This window comes from Prionailurus viverrinus, chromosome B3, assembly GCF_022837055.1.
Source record: "Prionailurus viverrinus isolate Anna chromosome B3, UM_Priviv_1.0, whole genome shotgun sequence".
In the NCBI taxonomy this organism is placed as follows: Eukaryota; Metazoa; Chordata; class Mammalia; order Carnivora; family Felidae; genus Prionailurus; species Prionailurus viverrinus.
Window position 1 is genome coordinate 33272338 of NC_062566.1, and position 16031 is coordinate 33288368.

General features: G+C 43.0%; 1 protein-coding gene and 1 long non-coding RNA gene across 10 annotated transcripts in view; one reads left to right on the forward strand and one right to left on the reverse strand.

The window, feature by feature from the left end:
- Positions 1 to 16031, forward strand: part of LOC125168336 (uncharacterized) — a 129824-nt gene that overhangs the window by 34770 nt on the left and 79023 nt on the right. The window lies entirely within an intron of this gene.
- The window catches only part of IQCH (IQ motif containing H), a 211502-nt gene that overhangs the window by 14484 nt on the left and 180987 nt on the right, over positions 1 to 16031 (reverse strand). For all 5 annotated transcript variants that reach the window (XM_047863380.1, XM_047863381.1, XM_047863379.1 and 2 more), the window contains 2 exons: positions 11737 to 11907; positions 2372 to 2494 (listed from right to left, as the gene is read on the reverse strand). In XM_047863380.1, the coding sequence (XP_047719336.1) occupies positions 2372 to 2494; positions 11737 to 11907 (294 nt within the window). The remainder of the gene's footprint in view (positions 1 to 2371; positions 2495 to 11736; positions 11908 to 16031) is intronic.

Genomic DNA, 16031 nt, shown 5'->3' on the forward strand with positions numbered 1-16031 from the left:
TCTCTCTCCCCCATTTCATCTCTCATCTTTTATAGGGTGTGTAGCTCAGGTGACCTGGAGACAGAGCCAGTTATGTCTTGGGTGCCCCTCTGCCCCTTTCTGTTATTCTTCTCACCTTCAGTGGAACTTCTCCCTCTACACCATCCTCTGTTCCCCTGGGGCCATAGCAATTTGTTTTTCGTACTAAAATTTGTTCTTAGAAATGAATCTGATCGACTCAGAGTCACAAAGGTGTAAATAACGTAAAAAATTTGGTGCTTTACTTTTCCCAGAAGTACTGGAACTCCAATCAAGTAGAAAGCCTTTAGCCAAAGAAATAAATCTCTAATAGTAATTTCAGGGAAATGAAAGTTATGGAGCATATTATCTTTTGGGCAGGCGACTTTCCCTGCCAAATATGTCTACTCACAGAGCTCGTTCTGCTTTGATATTTTAGAATAGAATAGAATAGAATAGAATAGAATAGAATAGAATAGAATAAAATAAAATAAAATAAAATAAAATAAAATAAAATAAAATAAATAAATAAAATATATTCAGAGAAAGCTAAAGTTAGATTTAGCCACCTTCTGGTACATGGAAGTGTTTCGGTCTTATCAGTTTGAGGCTACAAACTGTTTAATTCCAAAAAGATTGTATAGAGCAAATGCAACAGTTAATTTCAGATAAATCAGTTCAATCTGGCTTTTTCATTCTTTCTTATATATGACCAGTTTTAATGTAATTTTTAAAGGAATATGAGCTCCATTATATGTGTTTACAAACAGCATAAATCAATCTAACTGAAGAGCCTTACACTCTCTGATGGTGCCCTGCAGTGTGGTGGGGATTGCCAAGTGGCAGTTGGGTCATTCTATTCACTGTTGACCTCATGTCTAAGGTCTATATGCTTTTCGAGAGTCTGCAAAAAGAATTGGCCCCTAAAAAATTCTATTTGTTCTCAAGTATGAGAAATGAAAATTAATAAATGTAGAACTGAATGTCTGCAAATCAAAACATTTGGTCACTTGGTTGTCACTCAGTTGTGGCATTATCTATAGGTTACTTTTAATATAGGAGGTGACTGTATTTTAATAAGTGTGATGTCATGTGGGATGGGTCTTCCACAGGTAAGAGCGCATGGGTCACTCAGGTCTTAGAATAAGCCATCAGTATCAGACATTTGAAAATCTGAAGTGCAACATCACGAAACTATTTCTCAGAGCAACATGTGTCTCTAGGCACAAAATGGAGGTTCTAGTTTGGGTAGGTGATATTACATCACATTTGCTCTCATCTGGCGACATTAAGGATGGAGCAGCTGGGCAGGAGCCATCAGTATCACTGGCAACGGACAAAAACTTGGAAAAACTTTTTTTTTTATAAGAACTCCTTCTAAAAAAAAAAAACTACTGGGGGCGCCTGGGTGGCGCAGTCGGTTAAGCGTCCGACTTCAGCCAGGTCATGATCTCGCGGTCCGGGAGTTCGAGCCCCACGTCGGGCTCTGGGCTGATGGCTCAGAGCCTGGAGCCTGTTTCCGATTCTGTGTCTCCCTCTCTCTCTGCCCCTCCCCCATCCGTGCTCTGTCTCTCTCTGTCCCCCAAAAAATAAATAAACGTTGAAAAAAAAAACAAAAAAAACTACTGTATGGAAGTAGAAGGGTGGCAGGGACTGAACTGCGTGTCCCCTCAAAGTCATATGTTGAAGCAAACCCTGAAGCTGTATTGGAAATAGGGTCTTTAAGGAGGTGATTAAGTTTAAATGAGGTCATATGGGTGGGGCCCCGATCTGACAGAACTAGTGTCCTTGTAAGAGAGGTTACAGAGACACCAGAGATCTCTCTCTCCCCCTCTACCATGTTGGAGCACAGCGAGAAAATGGCTGTCTGCAAACCAGAAGGACTGCTCTCACCAGGAACTGAATCAGCTGGCACCTTCTCCTTGGACTTCCCAGCCTCCAGAATGGTGAGCAATAAATTTCTGTTGGTTAAGCCACCCCGTCGGTGGTGTTCTGTTATGGCAGCTCAAGCAGGCTAAGACAGAGGATATTCATTGATAAGCAGCTTCGAGTGGGGTCAGGGAGCTCAGGACATGCTTCAGGATCAAGAGATGGTCCCCAAAATGCCTCCCAAGTCTGGTGAGCTACAAGGCTTTTGCTTTACCAAGGTGGGTGTGCAGGCTTGGGACAGAGCTAAACTTCTGAGAACCAAGTGCCCCCCATGCCAGCGGAGCTGCTCGTTCACCCTTCCCCAAGCAGCCCTCAGCCTTCCTAGAAATACATGTCAAACTCATGTTTAGAGAATATCTGTGTGCAGGGACACTGAATTATTAGCTGCCTAGATCACCCATAGGCTTATGTTTGGTCCACCTTGGCCAACTTTTGGCCTTCGTACCTCAATGTCATAGCCGATGCCATGGGCCTTACACATTTGGAGAAAAACATACGGGAAAACCAGCGAGAGATTGTTGTGCTTCAGCTGGGTCGTCATCACTGCATAGCGACTGGCTGCTGGTGACTGGAAAAGATCACAGTTGCATGTAAGACCCTTCACAAAATACTTGTTTAAAAAAGTTTCTTTAATGTTTATTTATTTTTGAGAGAAAGAGAGAGCTAGCAGGGGAGGGGCAGAGAGAGAAGGAGACACAGAATCCGAAGCAGGCTTCAGGCCCCGAGCTGTCAGCACAGAGCCCTACACAGGGCTTGAACTCACAAACAGCGAGATCATGACCCGAGTAGAAGTCAGACACTTAACTGACTGAACCTCCCAGGTGCCCCTCTTCACAAAATATTTAAATAAACTTTAACTTTAGAATAGTTGTAGATTAACAGAAAAGTTGTGAAGATAATACAGAGAGTTCCTATCTCATATCCTGTAACCTTGTGTTATGTTTGTCACATAAGGACACAAATTGCCTCCTTGCTGTTAAGCCTGTACTTTATTTGGATTTCATTAGTTTTTGCTAAATCCCTTTTTGTGTTACACAATCCCATCCAGGATAACGCATTGTTATTTAGTTGTCTCCTTAGGTTCTTTTGGGCTGTGATGGTTTCTCAGACTTTCCTTGTTTTTGATGATCTGGACAGTTTTGAGGAGTACGGATCAGGTATTTTGTAGAATGTCCTCTGTTGGGATTGTCCCATGTTTTCCTCCTGACTACACTGGGAAAATGTGTTTTTGAGAAGAGGACCACCCAGGTGCTTTCATCACCTTGTACATCAAGTTGTATCAACACAACTTGTGATGGATGATGCCAATTTTGATCTCGCTGAGGTAGTTTTTGCCAGGTGTCTTACTATAAAGTTACTTTTACCTGTTTCTGTACTACACTCTTTGGAAACAAGTCACTAAGGGTAGTCCACCTTCTTGAGAGGACCAGTGGTAGAATTTTGATTCTAACTGCTTTCTTTGTTTGAGAAACTGCTATTCCTTATTTTGCTTGCCTGTCAGTGGGAACTATCCCAAAGAGACTGGTTATGCTAGGCCTGAAGTATTTAAATTATAATATTTCCTAAAAACTTTTAAAATTTAGTATGTACACAAGAAAGTATTTTATCTTGGCAATTTTGTAGCATGTCCTTTGTGAGATGTGATATTCGCCTTTGAAAATCAGTTATGTTTGTCCTGGGATAACTGGAAATTTGGAGAGCAGCGTGTAGGGCCATGGCCAACCTTTGGGCATAGTAAATGAAGGTGCCTGGCACAGATTTTTAACTTTGGGGACCTTTGGGTTCTGGGCAACCAGGTGCTTGCCCTTGTGCAGTGACTTGGAACAAGAGAAGGAAAAAGAGGTACTGTTGGTCCCCAGCTGGCTGCAAGGATCATAGTGGCCTGACACTGTTGTGAAACACTAAGACTTGCTCTCTCTGTCTCTGAGAGAATGCAGGGGAGCCGGGAGCCGGGGGCTGACTGTGTGCCCAGAGGAGGACGAATGGGTTTTCCCTGCCTGTATAACACATGCATTCCCTCTCTCTCTCTCTCAGATTTCATATTCATCCTTTGTGACATATTTCCCCACATATATGTCATTTCTTTCAACATTTACGGAAAGTACCATATCTGATGGTCACATTTTCAGTACTATTAAGCTTGGTCTTCCCACATGTAGGCAGAGTCCACGTCTATAAAAATGTTAGTCTCTCACAGGCTGATGCATCTTGAGTTGTACATCTCCCTTAGTATTGCCCCATATGCAGCCACCGAGAATTTTAATTTTGCAGAAGAAAATCTGTTGGACCCTCACATGCCTCACAGCTGTGCTTTGTTATCACTCTGACCTATCATGAATTGTTCCCCTGGCTGCCTCCCTGTCATGACTGGGAGTTCTCTGAAGGCAGAGCACTGCTTGGTGTCTGAATCTCCAGGCTGGATGTGATGCTAGCACAGAATAGGCATTTCAGCGTTTCTTGAAAGGAAGAAAGAATGGATGCATGGAATAGAGTAAGTCTATAGCACTTCCTCTGACTTAAGAGACTCTTCCAATGTAATTCAGGGGGCATCCAGTCAGTGAGTGCTTTGGGGCAGAAGCAGACCCTAGAGAATGACAGAAGATCCCCAGAGAATAACTCAGGGCAGTCACTCCAGGCCTTGCCCCCAGTAGACATCTTTTGGAGGACAGTGTAGCCCCAGTGGGCTATCCAGTGGTGGGATTATTGGTGGGGTAATAAGAACTGGCTGAGAGAAGTTCTGGCTCAGCCATTCAGTCTGGAGGAGCATGACCACCAGGCCTGCTCACCCTATCATGGCAGGTTGTGCCATGTTCCTGCCTTCACAACAAAGGCCCAGAAGCCTGAGTTTTTGTATATGGAAGTGAACTGTAAATACTCTGGAATTCCATTGTGGTTACTGAGCATGTAATTGCATGGTAATTACCATGAATTCACAAGATAATTCCAAGGTTATTTTTGCCTTCTAAATTTGTCTTATGCTGCCATAGCATATAGACTAGCAAACCCAAGACTAGGCCCCAGTCGGTGAGGGAGAGAGGTAGTGGGCTCGAGCTCAACACCATGTATCTTGGCTCCAAAGCAAGGTGGAGGAGCTCACTGTCCAGTGTTACTGGGCGACAAGTAAGGACAGGCTATCCTGAGGTTTCTTTGTCTCTACAGAGACAGACTGCAAGTCCCCTCCTCCCAGACCTGGGGTTCTGATTCATTAAGAATCTGAAAGAAAAGCCAGGACATTTGGTATGTGTCTCCAGGCTGTGTCTTTTCCGTCTCCATCACCAGACTACGCCAGAGCTTCATGGCCTGGACAGCTGCTTCTCCTTCCTCCTCGGGAGGTGGGGATGCACACAGAATTCTGTGGCAGAAAAGTTATATGGAGTCAGAAAGACTGAGGTCGAAAACCTGGCTGACCTTGAATGTGTCATTCAACTTGTCTGACTTCTAGTGATTAAATAAGCACCTAGCCCAGCACCTGGCACCTGATAAACAGTAGCTACTATTGTTATTGCTCTTTCTCTGAAAGCGTCTACAGGCCCCAGAGCATTATGGACCTACACTAAATGTAATTTCCCAGGCTGTTCCTACCCCCACCAGTGCCTTGGGTTCCGAGCATTACCACAAGATTATTGTTTCTCAGACCGAGGTTGGTCAGTGCTCAGAACTCTCCAGTGTCTCCTCCATGCCTGTAAGACGAAATCTAGATGCCTGGGCTGGTGTTCTCCCACACTGTCTCAGGGGGTTGCTCCAACCACTTCTCCCACTTTCTCCTTCCCGAATTCTCTGCCCCAGCCCACCTGGTTCATTGCTATCTCCTGATAGACCATGGGCTCTCTTCAGCATTGGTCCCTTCTGCCGGGCAGGTCTCCTTCCCCTTGCCATGTAGTGACTGCCCTAGTCTGTAAGGCTAGGCCAAGTTCCTTCTTTGTAGTGGAAGAACTAGGCCTGTCCCTGCCAGTCCACAGTCTTTTCTCCTAAGAACTGCAGCAACAGGTTGAGGGGCCATCACTCAAATGGCACCTACACGAGGCCTTGTTTTTTTTCCTTCTGTATGTGCTATGTACTTTCTATTTCTTTTTTTAATGTTTATTTATTTTTTGAGAGAGAGCACAAGCAGGGGGAGGGACAGAGAAAGAGAGAGACAGACAGATAGACAGAGACAGAGAGATTGAGAGAAAGACAGAATCTGAAGCAGGGGCTCGAACCCACGAACTATGAGATCATGACCTGAGCTGGCCAGACGCTTAAATGAGCCACCCAGGTGCCCCAATCTACTTTCTATTTCTTTTCAACTTCTCAAGGACAGGGACTCTGGCAAATGTCTTTGTATCCCTGATGCTGGGTGAAATTCCTGGCTTATATTAAGTGCTTAAAAATGTGTTATAATAATGCCAATACTCTTTTCAGACTTAACTAACTCCATAGTTTCCAGAGGAAAATACTGTTGATAATCTAGGGTTGTCTTTTATTCAGCCAGATAGCACAGCTGACAGTGTTATTATGAGGATTAGATGAGTATCTAAAGACCTTGGAAGAGTGTCTGCCACAGAGTAAGTGGTCAAAAAATGTTAGGTTAGCTCTTATTATCATTTGTTAAACTAAATAATTTCACAAATAAGGTAAGTTATTGAAATTAAAAACCAACCAACCAAGAAACCTTTTCATCAGAAAGGGTCTTGAATCAGAAAACCCGAGCTCTGCTACTTAATTAACTTTATGACTTTGGGCAGCTCACTTAACTTTGCATAGCCTCGGTTTCCTAATCTGTAAAATGGTATGATAATCCTCGTCTTATCTATTCTTTGGGGTCTTCATGGGAATCAAATAAGCTCATGCCTATTTAAAGTACAAAGCATTATGCAAACAGAAAACATTTTTTTTAAAGGTTGACTTGTGTAATCAACTCTTCTGATGCTATAAACTCTCTTTAGGTTTGCCAAGGAAATTACAACCTAAATGGATTTTACAGCATGAGAAGACTCCTCTATGACCATCTGGCCATAGTGCTGAGTCTTGGCCTAGCTCAGAGCAGATTAGAAGCCAGTGGATAATGGCAGTTTGCCTGGAAACAACCTCATCACAGAGGGAGATGAGGCCTCCTTTGGAAGAAGAGGTTTCTCTATGGCCTCAACCAGAAACTTCTTTAGACATGAGCTTAAGCTGTACTCGGGGGCCAGATCACTGACTCTCAGCCAGTGCAAGTCAGGTTGGACAGAACGGTGGGCAGACACACAGGCTTTCATGTCTGACAGGCCTGGGCTTAAATTCTGGCTTCCACACTTGCTTGCTGAGTGACCTTCCACAAGTTGCTTAACATTTCTTAACCCCAGTCTTCTTATCTAAAAATGAGCATAATCATAGCATCTGCCTAATATATTGGGTTGTATAAAGATTCATGTAAAGCACTTAAAGTACCTGGTGCGGAGTAGAGGCTAATACATTTTGGATGTTATTATCATGTTATTCTATGCGTTATCGTTATTTGTTGGCCTGTGTCTTTGAATAAACTCGGAGCTCTTTGCTACTTCCCTTTACATCCTCTGTGCTTAGGAGAGTGCCCAACACAATGTTGGTGTTGAGTATATATCTGCTGGATTTACTTTTAGTTGATTCCTGCTGAAAGTATTAACTGGTAGCTAAGGTGATGGCTGATGAGGACTTAGGAAGTGACCTGTCACAATAATATTACTTCTTTCTAAACAGTTTTGCAGGGTAAAGATCTTTAAATGGAAGGCAGCAGTATGGAGGGATAGGTCCTTCTCGTGTCCCCCTCCGCACCCCATTGTACATGAGGCTTCCTGGGCCCGGCTTGGTACAGAAGCCCATCTTACAGGCCCCATAAAATCAAATCCCTCAAGAGACCTTGGGGGTCACTTAGCCCTCCTTTATTTTATAAATGAGGAAACCGAAGCAGAGAGAGAGAGATCAGAATTCATGATCCATAACTTCAGACAAGTGCCCTTCACTCCAAATTCCCATTGGCTACATTTGGAATGTGTGGAAATTTCTAGCATTTTCTAGGAAAACGGGGAAAAAAATAGAAGACAAAATATTATCGGTAGAAGTCTAGTCTTATTAAACTACCTTTCTAAATCACAATCTAACAAGAATGCTTCAAGCCAAATAAAGGAAGCCTGAAATACTCCTTTTCACTGGAGAATATAATTTTGCTTCAGCCACAATTTAAATTGATTGAGTTCTGAGCACCAGCACTTGAAGTGTGGAGCATATTCTATTTTCTCCATGATACTTGTTTTGACAGTGATGCATTTCAGTTGACATAGTTGAAATCCTTATGTAATAAATCTCTGCCTGAAAATTAATCATGTTTATAATATTCTGAGAATTAATAACACCCATTGCTCAAATCATTAACTTAAAAAAGGAGCTTCCAAAATCTGTTCTCGGCAGTAAGGGACCACAAATAAATGAATGTTTGATAAAATAATCCAAGTAGCAGTTTAACAAGCGTAAACTTGAATGTGGTTGCAATAACACAGAACTATTGTTTAAGGGTTGGCAGAGGCTGATGAGGTTCTTATTTCAGTTACGAAGCAGGCATCCACATGCATAATGAACTGCTCTCTGAATTATTAATGTGTTGCTTATTTAGCCTCATCTGTCTAGAAGATAATGTATCCTAACTCTAATGAGTGATTGGTTTTGTACATAATTACAGTAGCAGCAGTAGTGGGGAAATGTGTGCCTTCAAAGAAGGAGTTCTAAAAATAAAGTCATCACATAAACTCTGTTGTTGTGGCATTCTATCAAAATCAAACCCGAAGCATTTGAGAATTCATAATAAATTACAGGAGACAGAATCATTATTAACATCATAATTTAACACAAAAGGTTTTACTTAATCATTCATTACCGATCATGTGCTGTTAAAATGCTTATAAATGACTTGGGTTGTTTTAAGATGTTTGTGAACATGGTCCCTTTTGGCCACTCACCACCTGTGGTGCAGAGGGTCCACGAGAGAGGAGTAAGAATGACTGCAAAGGGTAGTAATGCTTTATGCTCATTCTGACAGAATGTTAATTAAAAGTTCAAATGTCGTTGGGTGACTCCTTTTCTTTTCTAAAACATGCATGTCTGGGACTCATTCGACCTGGTTTCTCCCTTCAAGCAGTTAATTGTGGAGGACCCTGGATCAGAAGCCCATACACCTGTCCTGTCTGGGTCTGGATGACAGTTCTTTACCACCTGTTCCTGATTTGGGGCAACAGCTCTTTGTTGAGCCCAGAACGGTCTTTGCTTCCTTCTCCCCTCCCCACCTGCATAGCATATTATTTAAAGGAATAGGTCCAAACCAGCAGCATTTTGTAGGCATCAGTCCTAAATGTGCCTTCTTTATCATTGTGGCTATATCAGTTTCTTTCCTTTTATTTCAGTCTTCAAAGGGGGCTGTCAGCTGACTGATCATAAATCTGATGGCATCACAGCCTGTTCACACTTGTTCAGGAAGCTTCAGTTTGATTGTAAATTGCATTGTGTGTGCAAGTTTGGATGATGCTTTTAAAAATGGCCTATCACATGTGTGTACATGCATAGTAGCACATGCGTGCACACAAGCATGGTGGCACCAGGGCGAGAACATCCATTTATCTTTCTAAAACCAAAAGCACTTTCAATTTATCCCTACATCAGAAAACCTGCATAGCTTTTATTTAGTGATCGTAGAGACATTTGAATTATTGAAGATCATAAGCTTCCCTCTCAAGTGCAGGCAATTCCTCGAAGTGTTTAAGACTCTTGATCACAGGAGAATTCTTGTATGTTGCCTGTAGCTAGGATTGAAACCTATAGGCAAGATGGGGAAAATGGGAGAGTGCTTCTAATTCAAAGTACAACTTCTGCTTACAGCCTTCTGAAGCAACATACTTAAATGCAGCAAATTGTCTTTCAAAGTCTTGTGTTGAATACTAACTCAGCTTCCAGCTTCCTTTTAGAAATGGCATGGAGTTAGGTTTGCTAGGTCAGAAGACTCAAATTTTACTGCTGTCCCTCTGTCCAGGATTGCACTTAGGGTCCTGTGGGTCCTTTAGGCGAGGATAGGGGCCACAGGTGGAGTTGGACCTAGTAGATTCTCATCAAGGTTCTGGGACCTATTTAAAAGGGACCCATTTCTCCTGCCCAGCCCAACTTTGCTTCTTCTTCTTCTTTTTAATGTTTGTTTATTTTTGAGACAGAGAGAGACAGGGCGTGAATGGGGGAGGGGCAGAGAGAGAGAAGGAGAACAGAATCCAAAGCAGATTCTAGGCTCTGAGATGTCAGCACAGAGCCTGACGCAAGGCTCGAACCCATGAACCATGAGATCATGACCTGAGCTGAAGTCGGAGGCTCAACCTACTGAGCCACCCAGGCGCCCCTCTGCTTCTTTCTTAATAAGCAAGGAGATCAAAGGGTTTCCTGTGATCGAGCGTACCTCACTGGACAAGTGGATTGGGAAGGAGGCTGCTGCCTGAGCCCCCAAGATATCTGATACCCTTTCCAGGCTACCCTTTGAAATGTATGCTGAGTTTCTGCCAAGGAAGGTGACTCTAGCGACCCTGGGGAGAGTCAAACAAGGGTTCTTTAAATCCAGAGGTATCTCCTGGATCTGAAGAGGCTCAGCAGAGAATCAGGAGATACTGCTCTGAAAAAAGCATCTCTAGGGCACAAGTATGGGTTCTACTAACCACTGGAATTCCTTTTTTATGTTTGATATATTAGCATCTCAAGTAGATTTTCATTTGCAGAAAGGGTATGAAGCCCACTGTTGTGGGAGAGGCAGCAGAAACCCTCTGGTAGCAGTCAGAGCAGCTGTAGCCAGAGCCCCTGTTTGCTCTCATATTCCATGTACACTAAGCACCAGCTGGTCCACTTGACCTCTGTTCTCCTTCCCCCAAACCAACCTAGCCCATTGCCTCCATGGAGATTTGTGCTTTGTTTCCCTGGGTTCTAAGGTTGGTAAACCTCAACCAGCCCTAAGGCTGCTGGCCCCAGCCACACTGGCATTGGGATTAGTGATGAGATGGGAGGTTGGGGCTATGGAAAGAACCGGGTCATGGAGGTCCTGCTGGGAAGTTGGAATTTTCCTGAAGATGACAGGAGTCCTTTCAAAATCATAAGTAGGGGAGCAACATGCTCAGATTTGCTTTTCACCTTGACCACCTTGACTGTATGTACGGTTAGGCTGAGGGGAGAGGCAGGAGGCAGAGAATCTTAGTGTGGAGCAAAACTAGGGTGTATCTCTGTGGAGGGAGAGGAGGGGTCAGAGTTGATGCTCATCAACATGAGCTGGTGTTGACTGGATATGGAGATGGAGGTGTCCCGTCAGCCTCTGGCAGGACCCTCCATGAGGAAATATAGGGGGAGGAGAGACATTGAATGCAGTTTGAGACAGCTTGACTCTGAGGATTCTAGAGAAGTTTCGTAGAATGGTGGATCTAGGAGTCTGGAGCTCAAAAATGAGATTGGAGCTAGAAAAATAAATGGGTTTTGTCAGAAGTTGCTGGTAATTGAAGAACTTGTCCAGGGAAGCAAGATGAGAAGAGATGGAGGGGAAATGCCCCAACAGACCTACCCTTGGAAAACCCCATGCTCATTCACCCCTCCAATATGGTGCTTTCCCTTTCTGGAACACCCTCTCCCCTTTCCTCTGGCCAATACATTAGTATCCTAGAAACCCATTTTGGAGAGGCTAAGTGACTTGCCTGAGGTTCTTTCTTCTCTCTATACTCAAAGAGCTGGGCACATAGCCAGAGCTCAGGAAGCCGCGGTTGAGTGTTGTTGAACACCATGGGGAATCAGGAAGCATCTGTTGCTTACCGACACTGAGAGGGCATTAAGGCAGCTCATTTTCTTCTCTTTCTTGGGAACAAAGTTGGGCACTTTAAGGGTGCCCAAACTGCAATCCAGATGGCCGTTGGTCAGGTATAAGGTGAGCTGAGTCAGGGCCAGCTGGTCACTGTATGAGAGGCTGAGGCCTGTTGCCCACACCTGATTAAAACAGGAGCCACAGAAGTGAAGGTGAGATCAGCGACCGGGAGAGAAAGCCCCAACCAACCCTAACCAGCCCAAACCATGTGGGACCCACCCAAACCAGCGTACATGTGACTGAATGGAGTAGATGCTTTTGCTTCTGTTTCTACTTCATTCAGCTGAAGGATGGGAGCCTTTGATCTGATTCTAACCAGAAGATTGAAGGTTCTTGTGAAAAGTTACAAAAACTGAAACACCTGGCCCAGATAATCTGCTGGAGATGCTGGGTTCCAAAAGGCTCATGGGGACTTTGACTCTCCTGCCTGTGGTTTGCCATATCCAGGAGGAGGAAGATGACACTGGTCTTGGCCCAGCCAGTCCACACCCTGTACGAGTTCCCCAGTCGTGCAATGTTTTCTGCTGAGAAAAATGAGACTGGACGGAAGCTTCAGAGGTTGGGGCCTGAAGAGGAGCAGATAGAGGGGGAACAAGGGAGTGGATAGGAGAAAAGGGCAAACTGTCCTGATTCCAGAAAAAGCAGTGCCAGGAAATCTCACTATGAAACTTGAGGGAAACTCATGGTTGGCCTGTATGTCTCAGCGTGACCGCCATTTACCACGAGTGTGGGAAAATCATTTCACCACCCCACAAAGCCCACAGTATCCTCAATCGGGAAATGAGAACTATAAGAACGCCCACCCTAGCTGAACAGCAGGGCTATTAGAAGAATATGATGATGCAATAAAAATTAAAGTGCTTTGAAAAATAGACATATGTGAGCAATAAGTTATTGTAAGCCACTCGATAGCTAAGTCAGTCCATTAATGCCTTTGATGGATATTTACTGGGCATTTACTATAAACCAGCAATGGCAGAAGTGAATCATGTGCTACCTCTCCCCTCTCCTGGGGTGAACCATCATCCTTAATTGCTTTTGTCATGCCCACGCTCACACTGAATCCGGGAGCTGTTCAATGCTCAAGGCTAGTGAAGGCAAGTTCAAGGCTATTGTGCTAGTTACTGAAGAGGCAAAGCTAAGACGCAAAGGTCCTTCCATCAAGGAGGAGAAAGATACATATGTATTCAGTCATTTACAACACAATGTAATACGTGATATAATAAAGGGATGGAACAAAGTACTACTGGGTTTGTCTAGTGAAGTCAGGGCTGCATCCTGGAGAAGGTGACATTTGAGCTTGGACAAACAACCCAAATATGACTGGCTCCCAGGTCTCAAGTACCTACAAAGTGCCAGATGCTTCACAAACATCTCAGATCTTTATAAGAACCTAAAATATAACAGTCCCATGTCATAGATGAAGAAACAGAGGTTCAGAGAGAGTCCACGTAGCCAGGAAATGGCCGAGCTGGGATTTGAATCCAGTTCTTCCTGGCTCCAAGTCTACCCTTTTCCCATTCCCTGCTGGCAGAAACGGCACTACTCTTGGCCCAGCCATTCCTTAACCTGTACCAGTTCCCAGTCACATTAAAAGCTAAAGTTGCAGAGGATGAAAACATGCCCTTGTTTACTATAATCCATGCCATGAAAATGTCTTGTGGAGAAAACATGAAGTATTGTATTTCTGTAGTACACTGTAATTAGCATTAACGCATTTTCACTGTAGGAAGTTGGAAACGAACACATTTTCATGAAGACTGGATTAAACAGTTTTTCCTCTTAGAAGGCCTCCATGTGCCCCACATACTAACTCTACGTGTTAAAATACATAATACATCTGCCCTAGAGTGGACTCTTCTCAAACAAATGTAGCAGCGAGTGACTTGAGTAAGCATTGAATGTAAATGGCATCATTATAAGGATATTAAGAGGTCAAGCTGTCAAGGCCCCTTGCTAAACTGAAGCTAATTTCAGGAGTCATATTTGCACAGTAATGCCCTTTTATAATAGCAAATAAATCACATTTGCAACAATTGTTAAAAACTAACTGCCAAGTATCTGTTGCAGTTGTAAATATCCTATTTGTCAACTTAAATATTTCTTGCTGTATGGCATAAAATGCAAATCAGATGGGGACAGCTACTTTTTCTTAATACGAGAAAGTGGATTTGCTGTTCCTAGATGTCAGGCACTTTTTCCCCAGAGTTTCTCTTTTGATGTTTTCGTGTCCTTGATTAAAGGGAAATGTATATAACAAACATTATTAATATTTATGTTAATAATATTAATGTTTTGGTGATTTTTAAAGTTTTAATTCCAGTATAGTTCACACACAATGTCGTATTAGTTTCAAGTGTGCAATACAGTGATTCAGCAATTCCATACATCACCCAGTGCTCATCATGACAAGTGCACTCCTAGTGATAAGGATTTTAATGGGAAGGCAGCACAGTATAGAACCAAGGAGTTAGCCTAAATCTGGCCCTTGCAAACAGTGTAAATTTGACCAAGTCATTTAAGCTCCCTCAATCTCGGTATTCTTGAGTGTGAAAGGAGCACATGATAACACCTATCACACAGGGCTTTGAAAACAAAATAAATGCACCTAAAATTGCCTTACAAATGATGAAAGTTCAATACAAATGTTATTTTTGATCACTAAGCAATTCCTTGAGGAGTAGGATCTTAGGAGACACATTTTCAGTCGCCTGTGTAGCTGTTAGATTGCCCCTTTTAACAACTGTTTTTCCCAATCATAATCCTTGTGGTCAACCTCACAACAACTCAGTCCAGTAGGTGGTTAGATTTGGGCAAGATTGGTATTACTCTCTCTCCATTTGACCAATGAGGATACTGAGATCAAAAAAGTGGCTTCGTGGTTTGCTTAAGATCATAGAGCAGAGGCTAGGATTGTGTTCTTTCTAGAGCTGAAGTAGTTTTGCTTCCCCAGACTGCCCTAAACCCTTGGTTCACAAAAGAAATAGTAGAACAAATTTCGTTAAGCTTTTTCCTCAACAGCAGGCTTGCCGGAATTGCTCAGATAATTGTTCTGTTCTCCATCTGGTTTTTCCATTGAAGACACTGCCTGAGGCATGCTTGTTTTGCGTATAGGGGTCCCGTCTCCCCCTCTAGACTGTCAGCCCTTTAGGGGAGGCTGCTGAGCCTTTGTCTTCCCACCTCATCCTGTCCTGTGGATGGGGCGGGGCGGGGTTTGCAGCAGACACCTCAGCACCTCTGATGCCTTACTGTGAACTCCACTCCAGCTTTTAGGGATCAGGATCTAGGTGGGCCTCTTGAAGCTGGTGTCAGATTCCAACATAGGAAACATTCATTGCGCATCTCCTCTATGTCACCCTCTTGCATTCACACGTACCTCCTTTAATCCCATTCTTGATTTTGGATTTCATTGTTAACTTTAGAACCTAATCTCTCTCTGCCCTGGATACTCCCATCACAGTTTAGAGGAGCAATGATGGCGGCCTGTACAGAGGCATTGTGAGTGGGGATGGAGAGAAGTGGATGGATTTTTAAATGTTAGGGAGTGGCTTTGACGTGATATGTGGGACTTGTAATGACTAGCTTGACAGGTTAATTGATTAGATATGAGGGTAAGGGAAAAATGTCACTGAAGGCTAGTGTTGGAAAGACTCTTAAAAATCATCTAATACAGTCAGTTTACTTTATACATTGGAGTGAAGTCGTTTGCCCTAGGTTACAGAGCCAGGTATCAAAGGTGTGGATGAGAGAACAAGGTGTCTTGGCTCCCAGTCATAAATCACTAGTTGACAATTGTTTGCCTTACTGCTGATGTAAAAATAATTTTGTTAAAAATGACTAGAATCCTAGAGACGTTTGCATCAAGACCTTAAAAAGAATCCTTAACACGAAAATACTCATGTCAGCATTACTTGTAAGATTGAAAGATTGCAGCTGTCCAACATTTGGGTATTGGTTAAAAAGATTATAACATATCCAAATGATGGGATACTCTATGATATTATCACTAAAGATGATGATTGTGAACAACTTTTGATGGTGTAGGAAGGTATATGCTTGGGATTCTCTGTCATATATGCAAGAGGAGGAAGAGAAGGATATATGACTTCAGCTTTGCAAAAATAATATTATACATAGAAAAAACTAGATGAGGATATAACAAAATGTTGACAGTGAGTGGTTAATATTAGCAGCATATTAGCAGTAAGTGACATTATATATAGACTTTCATGTATATTCTAGATTG